This window comes from Watersipora subatra, chromosome 1, assembly GCF_963576615.1.
Source record: "Watersipora subatra chromosome 1, tzWatSuba1.1, whole genome shotgun sequence".
Classification (NCBI taxonomy): Eukaryota; Metazoa; Bryozoa; class Gymnolaemata; order Cheilostomatida; family Watersiporidae; genus Watersipora; species Watersipora subatra.
Window position 1 is genome coordinate 2,049,160 of NC_088708.1, and position 20,418 is coordinate 2,069,577.

General features: G+C 37.1%; 1 protein-coding gene across 1 annotated transcript; it reads left to right on the forward strand.

Moving 5' to 3' along the window:
- Positions 1-6,123: 6,123 nt before the first annotated feature.
- On the forward strand, positions 6,124-12,083 carry LOC137407156 (uncharacterized). Its single transcript, XM_068093761.1, has 4 exons — positions 6,124-6,474; positions 7,460-7,561; positions 8,204-8,260; positions 11,603-12,083. The coding sequence occupies exons 1-4, from the start codon at positions 6,151-6,153 to the stop codon at positions 11,702-11,704; spliced, it is 585 nt and encodes a 194-aa protein (XP_067949862.1). The 5' UTR covers positions 6,124-6,150; the 3' UTR covers positions 11,705-12,083.
- The last annotated feature ends 8,335 nt before the right edge of the window (positions 12,084-20,418 follow it).

A 20,418-nucleotide genomic window follows, 5' to 3' on the forward strand; every position in this document is an offset into this window, starting at 1 on the left:
TCAAGCATCAGTACCCTTTCTTTTTTTCCAATATCACTTTAGTCGTGGGCTGCATGAAAGGGGAATTTCTAGTCTTAGTAATGATAATAATACTGTCTGTATCTATATATATATTTCTCAAAGTTATTAGGAAATCTGGCTATAGATCTTAAAATCTTGGAATAAATATTCCATACCGAAGAGGATTCTATCTCGGACCAAGCTGTTCACCAGTCTGACGCTTTGACCACATGACTACGGAAGTCGAGTTGCTGACCTGCCAATATAAGGCAATGTATCAGAGCAAAACCTAACTGCTTTACGCGGGTCATAGCATAACGTTACGAGAAGCTATTCGCTCACATTATTAAACTGGCTAATAGCAAAACTCTCACTACTTCCCATTGTTTATAAGACAAAAAACTTTTCTCATGATATGTAGTTTGAAAGTTAGTACGGCAAATGTTGTTATATGTTAAATACAAATCAATTTTCTGTCCGAAGACTCTTCTATTCCACGGGCAACGCCGTGTGGCACAGCTAGTATTTTTATATACAGCAAAAGTTTGGTGCCAGTCACTGAACTGGACTTCCATTACTTTATGGAATAGTTTTTTGGTAAGACTGAAAGCTCACAAAAAATACCTGACAAAAAATGTATCACTGTTTTATGGTCTAGGGCAGGCATGGGCAACGTGCAACCTTTTTGCTGCTTCAAAGCGGCCTTTTTGTTGCTGGCTAAAGAAAGAAATTGAATGTATTTTTTACTGCAATCTGAATACTGCAAAAATCAATTGTCGGTCTGGCATTATATAGAGGTTGCTTCCCTTATTAATGGAATAACCAGTCATAACAGCTAAGCTGTGCTTGTCCTGCAGAAAAATAAAAGTCTCTTTTTGCATGGGGAATCCCCTCCAACAGTTCCTTTCCATAACAAAATATTCAGCAACTCTGCGACAGTGAGTTTTCAGGTGCAGCAATTGCAAGTGCAGCAAAGATTATATAAAAGCAAAGAAAATAATAGTAATACAGTCATTGCAATAACTGGACAAAGTTGAGTTTCTTCCAATTTCGATAAATTTTTAAAATTTTTTTAGTGTTAAAGTGATATCTGAAAATTCATGTTATGAGCATGGACATTTTGAGAAACAGTGATAGGCCTATAGGGTAACAACATTCTTTTACCTGCACTGGCCGTTAAAAGTTACAGGACTTGGGTGATGGTGGCCTTTTATCAAATTACTATCCGAAAGTGGCTTTATGCCCAAAAAGGTTGCCCACTTATGATATAGGGCTTTGTGAAAACCAAAGGCTAAGGAAAGAAAATCAACTACGTATTCACAAACCATGATGAACTGAAACAATGACAATCAAGCTAATGGTGAGAATGGCACAGTTAATTAAGCTGATCATCTCTTATCTGGCAGTGAGAGTCTGGCAATTAATGGTCATCAGCCTACTGATATCTTTATGAAAGGAACTTCTTCAAGAGAAGATAACAAGGCAGTTATGGATTTTAAATTCAGAAGTAAACCAAAGGTGAGGTAGAATAAAGATAGAAACACAGTATCAGAAAAGAAAAAAGACAATTTGATAAAAGCAGGTGAATCAAGTGAGGCATAAAAGAAAAAACTTGATGAGTTCAGAGAAGGGACCAGGAAGGTGAAGCGTTAGAAAGTGGTACAAGGCAAGGCAGAAGTGGAAGAACAGAGTGCTGAAAGATGATGATGATAGATCTGAGCTGGGAAAGTTGCTTGGCTATCATTTCGTACTGCGAGTGGCAGGTCATGGCTTCAATCCTCACTACAGGCTGTGAAAAAAAGCATTCTGTCTTAGACCGCTCCTGCGCCTCAAGATACGCGAGCATAGCGGGTGCTAATCAACCGCTACTGCAGTACTTGCTAGTGTAGTTTCTTATGGGAGTTGTCTTCTCTCAGGCCTTCAAGTAAACACCTGAGAGGCACATGGAGTATAAGCTCAGTAAAAATATTTTCAATTGAACAATCTACAGCTCTGTTAGTGTTTCTACAGATCTGTAGTAAAACTATTTCGTTTATTATCATCTCCTGTTTGTGGGAGAATACTGTAGACAAATCTAAATTCAGAACACTCCAGTGTATCAATGCAAGCGGGTTGGTTAGGAGCCAAAAGAGGATATGGATTTGAAGATAATGTTTCAAATTTATATTCAATTTCACAACAATGTGTGCAGATGAGTAAATAGAAACTTCAAAGATTTTTTACAAACACAGAATTGAGTATTTTGTGTGTTATTCGTGATGTAACCTAACTTACACCTCAATAGGTGTAAGTTAGGTTGTGAAGACTTCCTCACAGGGGTAGTTAGCAAATTGGAAATTTTATAGCAAGTTCCACATTGACACTAATGTACAGTTGCTTGCACAGCCTTGACAACAAAGTACAGTTGCTTGCACAACCTCTGCGCTGACTATTTTGAATATAGAAATATGGTAAAAGGCAGTCTTATTAATATGTTGTCAAATGACATCAATGAGCCAGCCATGATGTGGGTATACTATCAATGAGTCTCTTTTTTGTGTTTAAGGGTTCTGGAAAGGTTTGTCAGACAATCGATGAAGTTGCAAAACAAAGCAGTTGTACACGAAAGACGTCAAATACCTACAATATGAGAAATGATAGTGAAGTTAGTGAAAACCTGAGTCCTTTTTAAATGAAGCAGAAAAACTAGACTTTCTATCAAACAATTCTTTGTGAAGATTTTTCTTTCATCACAACCTTTGTCACCTTTTTCAGACTAGTTCAATAGTTCTCCAGCATGTCACTCCACCATCATTATGCGTAAGTGTTGGGACATTACAATGGATAGCCAGTGCATTACATGGCAAATGGTATTGGCTATGTCATTATACATAGCTGGTTATTTATGAAATAATTACAGATTACTTTTACTTGCTTAATGTATAATTCCAGGATAATACTTTTGCCAACAGCTCTCTATACATATACATACTTGGGATGTCTTTTACTAATTCATTGTAAACTCAGTACTGGAATAAAGAACATTACAGTGAGAACACAACATATTATTGGCGACAAGGATATAATTGGCAACAAGGACACTTTTCAGCTGGACATTCTACACTTCAACTTTACTCTAGATTTTCCCTACAATGTCTACTCAAACTGAGCAACTGATTCAACTGCTGACTCAACAGATGGCTCTTTGAAGAGAACAAATTGAGCAGCAGAAGGAGCAGATGGAACAGCAAAGAGAGCAGTTGGAGCAGCAGAAAGAAGAGAATAGATGGCTGATCGAACTTTTAACGCAGAAGACCGAAATAAAAGCAAGAGGAACTACTCCTAATTTTAATGCTTTTGACCCAAATACAGAGCTGTGGACAGACTATTTACTGCGCTTCAGGACATTCATAAGAGCCAATTCTATTACTGCAGACAGAGTTCCACAGATATTTCTAACCAAACAATCAGAAGTTATTTACTAACAATTAACTGATTGGTCAGATCAACAAACTTCCAAGAAAGAAGTCAACAAACTGACAATGGAAGATTTTGAGGACTACATGATGACTCAATACAACCCTAGAACTTTCATCGTTAGAGAAACATATCATTACTAGAGCAATATGAAAAGAAATCCAGAAGAGACAATTCAACAGCTAGCAGCAAGAACAAGACATGATGCTGCAACTTGTGACTTTGCAAGTATTACCGATGCACAAGATGAAGCTTTATGTACAAGATTCATCTGCTCAGTCAGGAATGAAGCAATACTTAAAGCACTATTCAAATTGAAAGATGAAGACCTTACTTTTGCTAGAGCTATCGAAATTGCTATGGAAATGGAGGAAACGGCAAAAGTGGCAAAGGAAACAGTCTATAATGCAGCAAATCATGTGAAGGCGGTAAACAAGAAGACGCCAACTTCAAAACCGTCAACCTCTGCAGATCAACAGAAATGCTACCGGTGTGGAAAATCTAACCACAAATCTACCGAATGCAGATATAAAAAATCTACCTGCAATTACTGTAAACTTACTGGACATCTAGAAGTCGTCTGTCGTAAAAAGCAGAAAGGTGCTAAGCCTCTGAACTTAGTGAAGGCCGTCAAAACCGTCAACACTAATCCACAGCTATATGTCGACCTTGAATTACAAGGCCACGCAATGACCTTGGAAGTGGACACTGGAGCAGGAGACAACTTCATATCCTTGGACAACTGGAGGAAAATGGGGAGCCCTGCACTCAAAACTTTAGAAGTTCATTATGAGTCTGCAACAAAAGACAAGATCAACATACTAGGAGTCTGTCTTGTCAAAACAAAGCTAGATTCACATCAACATGAGAAGCAATTACATTTTGTCGTAAGCAAAATACCAAGTCTCAACCTTCTAGGAAGAAATGGTATTCGACGGCTTGGAATCTCAGTTGATGGATTAATCAACCAATGCCAATCGCAGAAGATTAAGCACTTAGCTCAAAGCAAACAGATGCAGGACAAACAATCAACTAAAACAGTTCTTTATTACACAGTTGGAACACCATGCTATGCCATGTACTGTGAACCCAAAAGAGATAAACAGCCTAAATGGGTGGAAGCTGTTGTTATCAAAGTATTTGGCAGCAGGACAGTCAATGTTAGAGTACTACCCAGAGGACCAACCTGGAAGAAACATCTGGAACAGCTTTGTCCTAGACATGCTCCACTAGAAGATGCTGAACCACCTGCCGAAATGCCAATAAAGCAGTCTTCCACAATCGCAACCATTGTCCGCAGCTACAGTACCAAAGCCGAAAAGACGAAATCCAAGATTACCTGATGGCAATGAATACAACAGAGACAATCCCAGATGCTCAAAGAAACAATCTAATCACTGAAGTCACCCATACAACTTCAAGCTAGCAGAGAAGTGTTGGGACATTACAATGGATAGCCAGTGCATTACATGGCAAATGATATTGGCTATGTCATTATACATAGCTGGTTATTTGTGAATGATTACAGATTACTTTTACTTGCTTAATGTATAATTCCAGGATAATACTTTTGCCAACAGCTCTCTATACATATACATACTTGGGATGTCTTTTACTAATTCATTGTAAACTCAGTACTGGAATAAAGAACATTACAGTGAGAACACAACATATTATTGGCGACAAGGATATAATTGGCAACAAGGACACTTTTCAGCTGGACATTCTACACTTCAACTTACATTACAGTGATAACACAACAGTAAGTTTAGAAAACGAGAAGAATTTGGTTGAGGATATTATCTTTTGAGGCTTAGCTATGATAAGCATGTACTGTACATTCACTGATGACCAGATTGATTGGATGACTTTGAATTTCGGAGTGTGTAGGTGTAGAGTTCAATGCATGACGTTGCAAATTGAGAAAAGTTGAAATTGCAGTGCAATTTCAAGTAATGGTCTGTTCCTAACCCAGACAAAGTTGAGTCAATGCAAGATTCAGTAGACCACCAAATGCCACAAATTGTTGCAGTTTTTTGGGTTAGTTTATTTTGTAAGCAAGTTCATTCCAAATCTAGCCATGATATCAAAGCCAACCAGAAGACCCCTCAAGTAGGAGTACAGAGACTAGAAAATTGAGTTGGAATTTTGAACGGCATATGCCATTCAATGCGGCAAAAGGGCGAATGGCTCCTGCTCCGGCATTGAGATTGAAACTAGTCTTGACATTGAAACTAGTGCTGTAGCAAATCGCCGAATGCTTGTTTAAATAGCCAGGGCAAAATGATGGTTCTGAGGCAAAATGGTGTTGAGAATATAGCCAGTTATGAACATACTTTGTTTACTTAGAGTTGGGAACACAGTGCATAACACTATACTACAATTTTCGCCGCTAGGGATTGTTTTGAGCAAACGTTCGTTTGTAGCATAACTAGCATTGATTTATTTTAAAGGCTACAATAAGAGCGAACAAATCAATCTAAATTAGGCTTGTCGACGTATATTCCCGTACAGTACTATTAAATTTTAGATTAGCAAGCTAGTAGCGTGACCGTTTCGAAGTTGTCCTTCCTTCTGTCCTTCCTTTCTACTGTCTTTGCTCTCTGTTATTTGCGACTAAGCACTGTTGACTAACTCGCTATGTCTATGGATGTTTTACGAACTAAGTCTAAACTTAGAGTGGTAGTTGCAACTATGGCCGGGTCTGGAGTTTCATTCGAAGAAGATTACAATATAATAAAAAAAGAATGGCTAGAAAGGCAGAAGAAATACAAGAACATGCGTAATGCAAAAAGTAAACTACCTCCAATGTCAATCGAGCCCTTTTCCGGAGAAAGACAACGGCTTCCATTCCAAATGAGTGATGCCGATCGTGCATTGCGACAGCAGTGGTTGCGCGATCAGTTTCTTGTAGATAGTGAACCGAGATATATCCCTGAGCTCCGTCCCAGGAATATTTTTCGCCGAGCGTTTGGTTATCCATGGGACGTCTTGACAAAATCACTCTCTTCATCAATGGTAATTTGTCAAAAACCGTTTCTTTTTTTATAAAAAAAAACATGTGTAGCGTAACGAATCGTTTCTTCGTTGCGTCGTTACATTTTGTTTTTCATGCTTATGTATAAAAAGTATACACTACATTATATTTTAGCTAACGTATTGTAGCAGTTATATTTCCTTATACGCCAACCTTTTTGCAGCTGGCTCTGTTCACTATTCTACAATGTGTTAATGGTGGCAGGATTGATATTATATTAAATTTTCAACATAAATCACAAAAACCTATATCATCATCTGCAACGTCGCGATTTGATAACTTGCGCTGTCTCCCCTGTTTAGGTAGCCTTCCATATCCTATTGTGCCATTCCTTTCTATTCTTACTAATTTCTTCTGCCTGTTCACATCGCATTTCTAAAGATTTCAGGTCACTTTCGATGTTCTTATTCCAGATGACTTACGAGGTGCCCCTGAATCTTTTCAGGGGGCGTTTGTATCGTTGTAGTTGTTCTCTGGCGTTTTTTTTTCTGGCAATCTTAGCATAGGCCCTCTGTATAAAACTTGTACATGTTCTCAAAATGTAAAATGGCAAGCGGCAAAATGTTTGTTAAACTGCATTACAATTTTAGTTTATTCAAATGTCTCAATTATTGCATGCATGTTCATGTATATTTGCTGTCAATTTTTGTAGAAGTAATACATGTAGTCAATACATATTGCTCTAATGAATGTGCTTATTTCATGTATTTACTCAAAACTTACATCTCTTAAGTAATATGGAGATTCCAAAGTATGGCTGTTTGATAACTTTGTGAGATTTATTTCTTTTTGATGTTCTGATGTTGTAAAAAGTACTTTCGTTACCGTAATCACTAGTAATCAATGTATAAGCTTAGAGATAGCAGCAATGAAATCAAGCTGCTAACATGAAAAGCCTCGAATATTTCAAGTAGGCTGACTTTTTCCACTGTTGTGTAACTTGTGTACCTTCAATTTGCATTTCAGGGTGTGGAGAGGCTGCGCAATTTCCGATACCTTGCACCAAAGATTGGAATGTTCTTTGTTGCAATAGCTTTTGTTGGAAATTACATTAAGCACAACCAGATTGTAAGCATACATTTTGTTTATTAGCGCTCCAATATAAACAGTTTTGTGTGCCTAAAGTTTCAAATTCAACATTGCCTTTATTACTATTCTAAAAGATGGTGTTCTCATTTTTGTGGCAGTGACCAGCTTAAAATTGTTTGTTCTGACTGAGAATCATTTGTTGGCTTAGGATGTTTGAGGGGATGTTGTAACATAGTATTAAGCTTGCCTTGTGTAGTCACGTTTTCCTCTTGTTAAAACCATCTGCAAGCTGACTTAGGGAGTGACCCTCCCTTGATGTCACAATATGGTTGAGCCACATTTTCATGTGCTAAAACATAGTATTAGGCTGGCTTAAAACAGTAACCTTGGTTTCGTGTTACAGTACAGTAATACCCTAAAGTGCTAAATTTTTTAGAACTACATGTATAAGTGTGAAATTAACAAAAATTCTAAATTGTTATTTATTTTGGAGTTATGCACACATTGCTATACATTGCAAAGAAGGCAACTCCGATTTTTTTCCAGTTTTGTTAATATTTGCTATCTCAGACAATAATTGCTATGTGCAGTAGCAGTAATATAACAATACAAATTGTTGTTTAACTGGTTTGTAAATGCAAATTGTCATCTTAACACCAATTGACAACATTTTACTTTCAGAGCTGGGAGAAAGTAGGCGGCGCTAATATATTTACAACAAAGCTGGCTATCTATCCTGTAAGTAACTACTGCTCGTATTCTATAAAAGCTATTATAGAAATGCTATGCCTTAGTACTACATGGTTTTACTACATGTAGAGAGCTGCGTTACAAGCTGTATGTATTCATGTTGATCTTCACTGGCTATTGGAGAGGTTTATCATATGCCTACAAACAGTATTGTACCAATGAAATGATTGTAAAATGACAGCTAAAATCCATAGGGTGTATCATACTCACCTTATTTTGCTATCTAAAGTAAATTCTCGTGTATCAGCCACACCTTTGAACCTAAAATTTTGTTTTAAAGTTTGGGGTGCAACACTGAACACTCAACACTGCAACTTATACACAGCCTAAAATTCATATCTGTAAACTTCTCACTGCATTCGTGGTTAAGATACCTTTTAGAATAATAGTTTATTCAACAATAAGCTAAAATATATTCAGTACTTGTACTCATAGCGAGGTCATAGCGAGGTCATTAGTCATCATTATTGTCATGTGACATCTCCAGCACTTGATTCCATTTGACGGGTTGTTTTTTGTTGATGCGAAAACCGCTGCAGCATTTTTGTTGGTAGTTTCTAAAGTTATGTTCACACCTTTACATTTAAACACAGCGTTCTATTTTGTCCATCTCGATGACGTGTGTTACAAAATGCACTCGCTAATATAGTACTTGTTTACTGTATAGTATTTGCTGAAGAGTATAGTTCATATTGGAAAAAGCTCATTTCCTGTTACAACGGTAAAGTATTGAGAATAGTAACTTTAAGATCTTGAGATTAGATTTTACTGAACTATACTTTTACCTATAATTAAGGCAACTGAAAAATTTGTGCACCTTCAGTAAAATCTGAATTTGAGCTTTTAAGAGCTTGTAAAATCGTTTTTGAGCTTTTAAGAGCTTGTAATCACATTTCCACATATTTGGCACCGACAACACAACAGAGTAAGACATAATGAATCTTTTCATATCAAATAACTGTAATGTGAATTTTGTTGCAAGTCAACTTTAAAGTTACTATTCATCCGCTCACACCAACCAACTCTCAATATTTTACCGTTGTAACAAGAAATGAACTTTTTTTAATATGAATTATACTCTTCCGTATTTCACTGAAGGCATAATACATCTAACCGCAAAGGTGAGAACACTCATTGGCCTATTGCCATCTCAACAGCCATTGCGTGCTGTGATGACAGATGGAAACAGTAAACCTGATGAATGACTCACTTGGCTAGGTTAAATAAGGTGTGTTTAATGAATGGAAAAATGGAGGGTTTTCCCACGCTTATACACTGTGTAATACCTGTAGCTCAAAAACATCCTCCAAAGTTTGGGGTGTGGCTTATACATGGTGGTGACTTATACATCAGGATCTACAGTATTTGAGTCGATTCCTTTGCTTTATTATTTACCCAATAAACTTGCCATATCATCTCAGACTAGCTCACCTTAAATAGATCAATTAATCTCAAATAAAGTAACTTAACTTACATAGGTCAGCTCATCTCAAATCGGCCAACTCGCCGCAAATAGGTTAATTCACGTCAAATAGTTCAACTCATCCTACGAATCAATTTACAAATCACTACTTCTCCTTACATTTAATCTGTGATACTTACCTATTCTTCTTTGCCTCCTGTTTATTCTGTTTTCAGCATCAGTAGGCGCTCCTACAACGTTTATGTACAAACTAAAAAGTTTACATTATAGGGATTTAAATGCTATACAAACAATAAAATACACGTAAATCCAGTAAGATATTGAAACGGGTCGCCTAATCCGTTTCAATATCTTTCCAAACACACTCTTTTGGCCATACAAAAAGGAACTCTTTTGGCCATACAAAAAGGAACTCTTTTGGCCATACAAAAAGGAACTCTTTTGGCCATACAAAAAGGAACTCTTTTGGCCATACAAAAAGGAACTCTTTTGGCCATACAAAAAGGAACTCTTTTGGCCATACAAAAAGGAACTCTTTTGGCCATACAAAAAGGAACTCTTTTGGCCATACAAAAAGGAAAACTAGACTTCATATTTCAATTTGTTGGCTGTTCTATAGAGCTACAGTATTATTGGTTTGCATCGACAACTGTTCCCCTATTTTTATCACTTTCACTTGTTTTGTGATGCATGATTGCAGCAATTTTACAATAAGTTAAAAATGTATTTGACCCCACTCACTGTGACTCACTGTGACTCACTGTGACTCACTGTGACTCACTGTGACTCACTGTGATTTGTTTATTTTGTTATACAGCAAGGTCTATTCTGCAAATGAAAACTAATAACAAATATTTTATAGGCCTACAATAAAGTTGAACAAAAATGTAGTTTGATTTTAATAAGAGCGACATGTATTTGTCCGTCGTCTATCTGTCCGTCGTCTATCTGTCCGTCGTCTATCTGTCCGTCGTCTATCTGTCTCTAGCGAGTCAAGGTTAGGATAAAAGATATCTTTCGACAACACTCCAACTTGTGACGTTCAGGTTGTTAGATTGATGCTGTAACACCTGCACCAATCGATCGCTTTTAAGTACAATAAATAATTTCTGAGCAGTTGCTCACACATGCTCACACATGCTTACACATACTTACACACACTTATTACACACAAATACTTACATTATTTTCTCTGTTTTGTTGACACATCTGACAGTCTATCACGGCAACCTAGAATGTCATGGAACTTGCATACAAGTGCATATGTAATAGAGGTAACGCTATATGTCGTTTTGTCTCACAAGTGCATATATAATAGAGGTGAGACTGTACGTACGTCTCACAAGTGCATATATAATACAGGTAATGCTATATGTATGTCTCACAAATGCATATATAATAGAGGTAACGCTATATGTATGTCTCACAAATGCATATATAATAGAGGTAACGCTATATGTACGTCTCACAAATGCATATATAATAGAGGTAACGCTATATGTACGTCTTCATAAAACTTCACATAATTTTTTACATTTTCTTAAATTTTGTGTCATAGGAGATACCCATAGGAGTGTCTACTGTATTTTGTTTCCTAACCACTTCTCTTGCCTTCCTTGCCTTCACTCTGCTGTGTTCTCTCGCTCTCATGTATCTTTTCAGATTACTATACCTTGAGTTTGAAATTACTGGTTAAACACTCCTGCGCAATTACTTACAGGAGGAATGGAATACTAGTTGAATCCTTTTCAGTCTTTCCGCATGCTGGCCTTGAATTCTCAATCAAAGTTTCAAGCGCTATTGTGTTACACAAAGTTTCTGGGCTAACATCTCTGTGATAGGTTATCTTGGTGGCCCTTTGCGCATCTGTCTTTGGACGTTTCTCTACCATTGTTTGCTGCTTGTAGGGTGAACCCTTGCCAGAAAACCCTATCGCTGATTATCACGAGAAAAGTCGTGGACAGTTCTATGATGCAGGTTTCTCTAAGAGAAAGGTTTTTCAAAACTAGTTGGTCACGGCACTTCATGTTTACTGATTACACATTCAGCTATTTTATATCTCGCTGTGTTGTTGGAGTGCGTGCCAATTTAAAAGTATGCCTTAGGAAAATAGAGGGTTTCTAGAGGTCAAAGGGCTGGGATCTTCGTATGGTCCTTCCTGCAGGAAGCACAAGAACCAGTGCCAGTTTCATATTTGTATTTGTTGGTTGATGTTGCATTTTGTGTGCTGTTATGGGGTCTTTGGTTATATTTGACAATAAAGTCGTAAGCGCTCTCTATTAAATAGCATTTCCGCCCTTCTCTCCTTGTAACCGTTTGGTTGTGACCATCGATGTTAATTAGTGCAAGTGATTATATTAACTATAAATCTTTGTATAAAAATTTGAATGTTGGTCTTTTGTTTTCTGTCATCAGTGTGTCCAGCTATAACGGTTAAAGTCTAGCAATGACAATTCCCCTCCATACTGGAATTGAACTCACGACTGCAATGGGAAGTTTTCAAACACACCCAACCACCATGCTAAGCCATTCTTATCTCATTTAGATCATCTACGGTATGCTTATCGTGATTAAAGCTAAATACGTAGGTTTTATTATGAATTAATATTACCTTTTGCATTTGTTCTTTACAAAATTTTTAAAAGCCATTTCAAAATTCATTATTCATTTTTCTTTATTTTTAATTTTCAAATGTGCCTTTTTTAATTTCAAATGTTTCATTACAGTGCAAATGTAATGGCACAATTTCAGTCTTCAATTTTCGGGTTTTGCAAAGGGCAGTCGCTAGAAGTCATAAAACTAACAAATGTTCGCACGGACATTCTCGGGTCGGAATTGCTTCTACGTTCTCTCCAAGTACCGTCAGACAAGTACGGTCTGACAAGTGCCGTCAGACAAGTTCGGTCAGACAAGTTCGGTCAGACAAGTACCGTCAGACAGGTACGGTCAGACAAGTACCGTCAGGCAAAGTACGGTCAGACAGAGTACGGTCAGACAGAGTACGGTCAGACAGAGTACGGTCAGACAAAGTACGGCCAGACAAGTACGGTCAGACACAGTACGGTCAGACAAAGTACGGCCAGACAAGTACCGTCAGGCAAAGTACGGTCAGACAGAGTACGGTCAGACAGAGTGCGGTCAGACAAGTACCGTCAGGCAAAGTACAGTCAGACAAGTACGGTCAGGCAAAGTACGGTCAGACAGAGTACGGTCAGACAGAGTACGGTCAGACAGAGTACGGTCAGACAAAGTACGGTCAGACAGAGTACGGTCAGACAGAGTACGGTCAGACAAAGTACGGTCAGACAGGGTACTGTCAGACAGAGTACGGTCAGACAGAGTACGGTCAGACAAAGTACGGTCAGACAGGGTACTGTCAGACAGAGTACGGTCAGACAAAGTACGGTCAGACAGGGTACTGTCAGACAGAGTACGGTCAGACAAAGTACGGTCAGACAGGGTACTGTCAGACAGAGTACGGTCAGGCAAGTACGGTCAGACAAAGTACGGTCAGACAAAGTACCTCATGCGCTTCCCTGATGTAGTTAATTTCCATATCTCATTTTTAATTTTGTGCTAGTATCAACTATTGTCGTATTCAAAATTTTGATGGATACTTTCTGCAGCCATAAGAACCTTTTCGTACAAACATTTCTATTAATTTTACTATATAATTATACTATATAGTAATATTCTTAGCTTGTCATATAGTTTAGCATAGATGAAATAATTGTTTAAACAATACGCATTGAACTAAGGATGGATTAAGAATGTCAGCATTCCGAGTAGCATTATTAAATTGCACCAAAGCCCGATGTTTCCTCGACAGCAATCTTAAACTTTTCAACGAGTATTCTCTTCCTCGGGTATACAGTATACACTCCATCACAGCTTTATAAGCCTTATAGCTGAACCCAGATTTAAATGGAAAACTTATAATTAATATGTGTAATTATTGCGAGTGACTGACATCAGGTCTACCAGTGATTTCTCTAACATTTGCTTGCTACCCTATGATTGTCTAAAGGCATTATATTTTCTATATATTGGCAATAGAAATAGCTTTTTGAGTTAACTTTGAGTGAATAGAATAGTTACAAATACACGCATTAGCAAGCAGAGATGGGACTAGCTTCTACATATATCGTGTGATACTGCAGGCTTCAAGTTGAGGATTCCTTTACTCGCCTGCATCAGCGCTTTCTAGTGATAACAAGTTGGCCTATATATGCACAAGTGGTACACAAGTTATCAAGACTAAATAGAACAGGTTTTTTGTCATTTGTTTATTCTTTCATGATTAAAAAAGGGTTGTTATTCTTAGCATGTCATATAATATAGCATATAATAGAGCATAGAGTGTAGCATATAGTTTAGCATAGATGAAATAATTGTTTAAACAATACCCATTAATCTAAGGATGGATTAAGAATGTCAGCATTCCGAGTAGCATTATTAAAGTACACCAAATCCCGATGTTTGCTCGACAGCAATCTTAAATTTTTCAACGAGTATCTCCTTTGTTGGGTATGGTGGTAAATCTAGAGTGTTAAAGCAAGTATGAGAGGTAGGTAGATTTTCGGGAGGGCCTCTTCGTGTTATTGTGAACTTTTTGGCCTCTCCATTTGCTATACAAGAAATATAGAGATCGATAACAATCGTACGAGACATGTTAGGAGTGGGTCTGCTATGAAATGATGCAAGGCATCACAAAGTAGTGAATGGTAAAACATTGTAGGCTATGCTTGTTTAGATAGCATATTGTGCTTATTACTGTGTTATTACTTGTTACATGTACTTACTTATTACTTTATGCTATCATAGTGTCACCAAACAGGGCAGATGCTATCATGGTGTTCCCAAACAGGGCAGATACTATCATGGTGTTACTAAACAATGCAGATACTATCATGGTGTTACCAAACAGGGCAGATACTGTCATGGTGTTACTAAACAATGCAGATACTATCATGGTGTTACCAAACAGGGCAGATGTTATCATGGTGTTACTAAACAATGCAGATACTATCATAGTGTTACCAAACAGGGCAGATACTATCATGGTGTTACTAAACAATGCAGATACTATCATGGTGTTAACAAACAGGGAGATGCTATCATGGTGTTACTAAACAATGCAGATACTATCATGGTGTTACCAAACAGGGCAGATGCTATCATGGTGTTATTAAACAGGGCAGCTACTATCATGATGTTATCAAGCAGGGCAGATACTATCATGATGTTATCAAACAGGGCAGATACTCTCATGGTGTTATCAAACAGGGCAGATACTCTCATGGTGTTACCAAACAGGGTAGATACTATCTTGGTGTTACCAATCGGGGCAGATACTCTCATGATGTTACCAAACAGGGTAGATACTATCTTGGTGTTACCAATCGGGGCAGATACTATCATAGTGTTCCCAAACAGGGTAGATACTATCGCTGTGTTACCAGATGGCAGATACTATCATGGTGTTACTAAACAATGCAGATACTATCATGGTGTTACCAAACGGCAGATACTATCATGGTGTTCCCAAACAGGGCAGATACTATCATGGTGTTACTAAACAATGCAGATACTATCATGGTGTTACCAAACAGGGCAGATACTATCATGGTGTTACTAAACAATGCAGATACTATCATGGTGTTAACAAACAGGGCAGATGCTATCATGGTGTTACTAAACAATGCAGATACTATCATGGTGTTACCAAACAGTAAATACTATCATGGTGTTACCAATCGGGGCAGATACTATCATAGTGTTCCCAAACAGGGCAGATGCTATCATGGTGCTCCCAAACAGGGCAGATACTATCATGGCTTACCTAACAGAGATGCTACAATATTACAGTAGTTGATATAATTAAGCAGCCCCACCTTTTGTTGAAGCCAGTAAATTACGATTAGCAATTGATGGTCATTTCCTCAAGTGAGTAAAGATTAGTAGGAAGTCTAATAGGTACTCTAAAAGCCCTAATAGGTAGTCTAACAGCTGCCTGCCTACGGCAGCATAATATTGCACTAAATTAATTTAGAAAGTCAAAAATTTCAAAACTGCCTACCTTCTGTGAGACGGGCAAATCCACCAACAGGCAACCTGCATGTGCCGATAACAAACTGTAAAATCTTGGATCTCGTCTCATTGTTTGAATCCTTCAAATACTCAAAGAACCACGTAATTTGATCTGAATTTCTGAAAGGAAACAAGGGGTCAATATATTTGATTTCGATATAAATGATCATAAAATTGTCACAAGGAGGCAGCTAAGTTATCAATATTGTTGATAGTTACATAATGACAGTATTGAAATACGATGATACATTTTGCGTAGCCTAATTAACTCGTTCTTACAGCTAAGATGTACGATATCTTGGGGCGGATGATCAAGTCATACTAAAGGAAACATGAAAGGCGCAAGTTCAAAAAAGACATGCTGAAGACTCTACTAAAGTAACTACATACGCATCATATCCTCCTTCATAGGCCGAGTTGGCAGCCCAATCATCTACATTCAAATCATGCATGCCGCACAGAATTAGCTAAAAAACAGAAAGAATCTAGTTAAAAACGGAGCACATTTCACACTTTGAATAGGAAGAACATTTCTTTTACAAGTAAGCGATTAAGTAGTATGAAACAACATGGCTTACCTCTATTTCCCTTTCGTCTAAATATTTCAGCCACTGCAATGGAAAGACGTCTGAAAATCCTTTGATAAAAGCTCTTGTCTGAGCTTCAACTCCATGGCTAAACTTAAACTTCGCCATTAAACTGTCAAATACGTATAAAATGGGACTTTATTGTTGACATGGCTTACTCTGTTTTATCAAATTCAACTAACAAACTATTATGACTATTACAACGGTGAAGAGTGGCTGTTGTGTTCAAGTAGCTTTCAGTAAACGGCATCACAAACATTACAAACAGTAAGCACAAACATCACGGCATCACAAACAGTAAGCATGCGGCATATAATGCCGCATGCTTTATCTTTTCAAAATTCATGGTAAAGTTACTTTTGCAAAGTTCACACAATAACTGTTGCTAATTGTCTCCACAATGAAAGGACAACTGCACTTTAGTCTAAGTCAAACTTTTAGATGCTCCGAGAAACAATAAAGTTCATTGTGGGCTTTTAGTTAGTATATGTTTACCTAAAATTTAGGTTTAAAAATTGATCTTTTCTGCCCGTTTTTAAAAAGTCATTAAAAACCTATTCTTTAAACTTTATGCTCCTGTTTTTTTCTTCCAGAAGCTATATTACACCCATTTTAACCTAGTCTTAAATAAAAAACTTATAATTATTTCATTTATCTCGATCCCATTTGTGCCTAGAGACAAACACTTAGGCTATGATAGACACCTCAGGTGAAGGACAAACATTTAGGCTATAATAGACACTTCAGGTGAAGGACAAACACTTAGGCTATGATGGACACCTCAAGTGAAGAACAAACATTTAGGCTATGATAGACACCTCAAGTGAAGGACAAACTTTAGGCTATGATAGACACCTCAAGTGAAGGACAAACACTTAGGCTATGATAGACACCTCAGGTGAAGGACAAACATTTAGGCTATGATAGACACTTCAAGTGAAGGACAAACTTTAGGCTATGATAGACACCTCAGGTGAAGGACAAACATTTAGGCTATGATAGACACTTCAGGTGAAGGACAAACACTTAGGCTATGATAGACACTTCAAGTGAAGGACAAACACTTAGGCTATGATAGACACCTCAAGTGAAGGACAAATACTTAGGCTATGATAGACACCTCAGGTGAAGGACAAACACTTAGGCTATGATGGACACCTCAAGTGAAGGACAAACACTTAGGCTATGATAGACACCTCAAGTGAAGGACAAACTTTAGGCTATGATAGACACTTCAAGTGAAGGACAAACATTTAGGCTATGATAGACACCTCAAGTGAAGGACAAACATTTAGGCTATGATAGACACTTCAAGTGAAGGACAAACATTTAGGCTATGATAGACACCTCAAGTGAAGGACAAACACTTAGGCTATGATAGACACCTCAAGTGAAGGACAAACACTTAGGCTATGATAGACACCTCAAGTGAAGGACAAACATTTAGGCTATGATAGACACTTCAAGTGAAGGACAAACTTTAGGCTATGATAGACACCTCAGGTGAAGGACAAACTTTAGGCTATGATAGACACCTCAAGTGAAGGACAAACCTTTAGGCTATGATAGACACCTCAAGTGAAGGACAAACACTTAGGCTATGATAGACACTTCAAGTGAAGGACAAACTTTAGGCTATGATAGACACCTCAGGCGAAGGACAAACTTTAGGCTATGATAGACACCTCAAGTGAAGGACAAACCTTTAGGCTATGATAGACACCTCAAGTGAAGGACAAACACTTAGGCTATGATAGACACCTCAAGTGAAGAACAAACTTTAGGCTATGATAGACACCTCAAATGAAGGACAAACATTTAGGCTATGATAGACACCTCAAGTGAAGGACAAACACTTAGGCTATGATAGACCCCTCAAGTGAAGGACAAACATTTAGGCTATGATAGACACCTCAAGTGAAGGACAAACACTTAGGCTATGATAGACACCTCAGGTGAAGGACAAGATCAAGGATGAAGGTATAATACAAACAAGACCAATAATTAACAAATGCAATTTTCACATGGCTAATTTTGCTTTTTGATTTATGAAATAGCAAAAGGTAAGCTTTGTTATCTATAAAAATGATTTGAGTTATCAACGTACCTCTCTAATTAGTATTATGTAATATTGAAAGCTATTTTTCCTGGCAGCCTATGCTGAGCAGCAATAGAACGTTATAGAACATTGTATTGTCACACTATTGGCATATTTCAATTCGCAAAACTCTGATTTCTCACAAAGTATAGGAGCATACTAAGAGCTGCCCTCTGTCACGCGTAAGAGGGCAGCTGTCACACGACATGTATCTGTTGCATTCCCATAAACTCTGACAGCCATCAAACATAAATCAGGTAAGTCAACAATTACTATTGAGAGCTCAAAATGACAATAACGAATCCTTTATCAATACTCTGATATGTACAACAAAAACCTTCAGAGGAATAAAGGCTTTCCAGCCGTGTTTTGGCAACGCCGCACACCTGATGAAGGATTCATGTCTCAGCAAACCGGGTCTACATCAGGTTTTGCATTCTTCAGTAAGGCCCTGCATCTAGAACATGAAATCAGTTTCTAGTGACAGTTGAATTATAAGACTCACTCTAGATATTCCTGTTTGTTTGCTTCTGTCACAGCTATCTGTTTTCCATTTGGCTTTAGCTCTACATGTTCAGACTTGTCAAAAATTGTCAATTCTGCAGAGAAAGTCATCCCCACGTCATTCTCATCTAGGTTATTATCTCTGTAAAGTAATGTGTATTTGATTAGATACGCCCACAAACGCTTAGTTATGAATGTCAATAATCAAGGCTGAAAATGGGTCAAAGGTTAAAAAAATTGAATGGAAATATAGTAGGTTTCTGCCAATCAAGAACACAGTAACTGCTGGTTGACAAATGTATGTAAAGTCACATGGCATTCTTATATTAACTTCAATCAATTTAGCACTATTTACCATCCAAATAGAACTTGGGCTTTGTTTACTTTTACTGATACATACCCAGAAATATATATGACACAACTAAAATAGGTATGATACAGAGCTATAAATATATATGACACAACTAAAATATGTATGATACATAGCCAGAAATATATATGACACAACTAAAATAGGTATGATACAGAGCTATAAATATATATGACACAACTAAAATATGTATGATACATAGCCAGAAATATATATGACACAACTAAAATAGGTATGATACAGAGCTATAAATATATATGACACAACTAAAATATGTATGATACATAGCCAGAAATATATATGACACAACTAAAATATGTATGATACATAGCTATAAATATATATGACACAACTAAAATATGTATGATACAGAGCTATAAGTATATATGATACAACTAAAATATGTATGATACATAGTCATAAGTATATATGATACAACTAAAATATGTATGATACATAGTCATAAGTATATATGATACAACTAAAATATGTATGATACATAGTCATAAGTATATATGATACAACTAAAATATGTATGATACATAGTCATAAGTATATATGATACAACTAAAATATGTATGATACATAGTCATAAGTATATATGATACAACTAAAATATGTATGATACATAGTCATAAGTATATATGATACAACTAAAATATGTATGATACATAGTCATAAGTATATATGATACAACTAAAATATGTATGATACATAGTCATAAGTATATATGATACAGCTAAAATCTATTAACCTTTTACTGTATAAGTAATTAAGTATAGAGTATCCTCTCACCTCATCCAAGCCAAAGATTTATACAAGGGTTCATCTAGGGCTTCAATGTCATCCAAAACAACGTCCTTTCCCAGTAGATTTTTCTTGTAAAACGGAAGACTAAATCCGCAGGCAACGTGATAACCATGAAACATGGCCTGCAATCAAATTAGAGTTCGTTGGAGCATGCTTGGATGCACTCTGCATGTCTCCTTTCATGTCAGGCTGTACCATGGTTCTTGTACATTAGGTCTGGTGTGATGGCCTGATGAGATCTCATCAGCATGACCATATGTATAT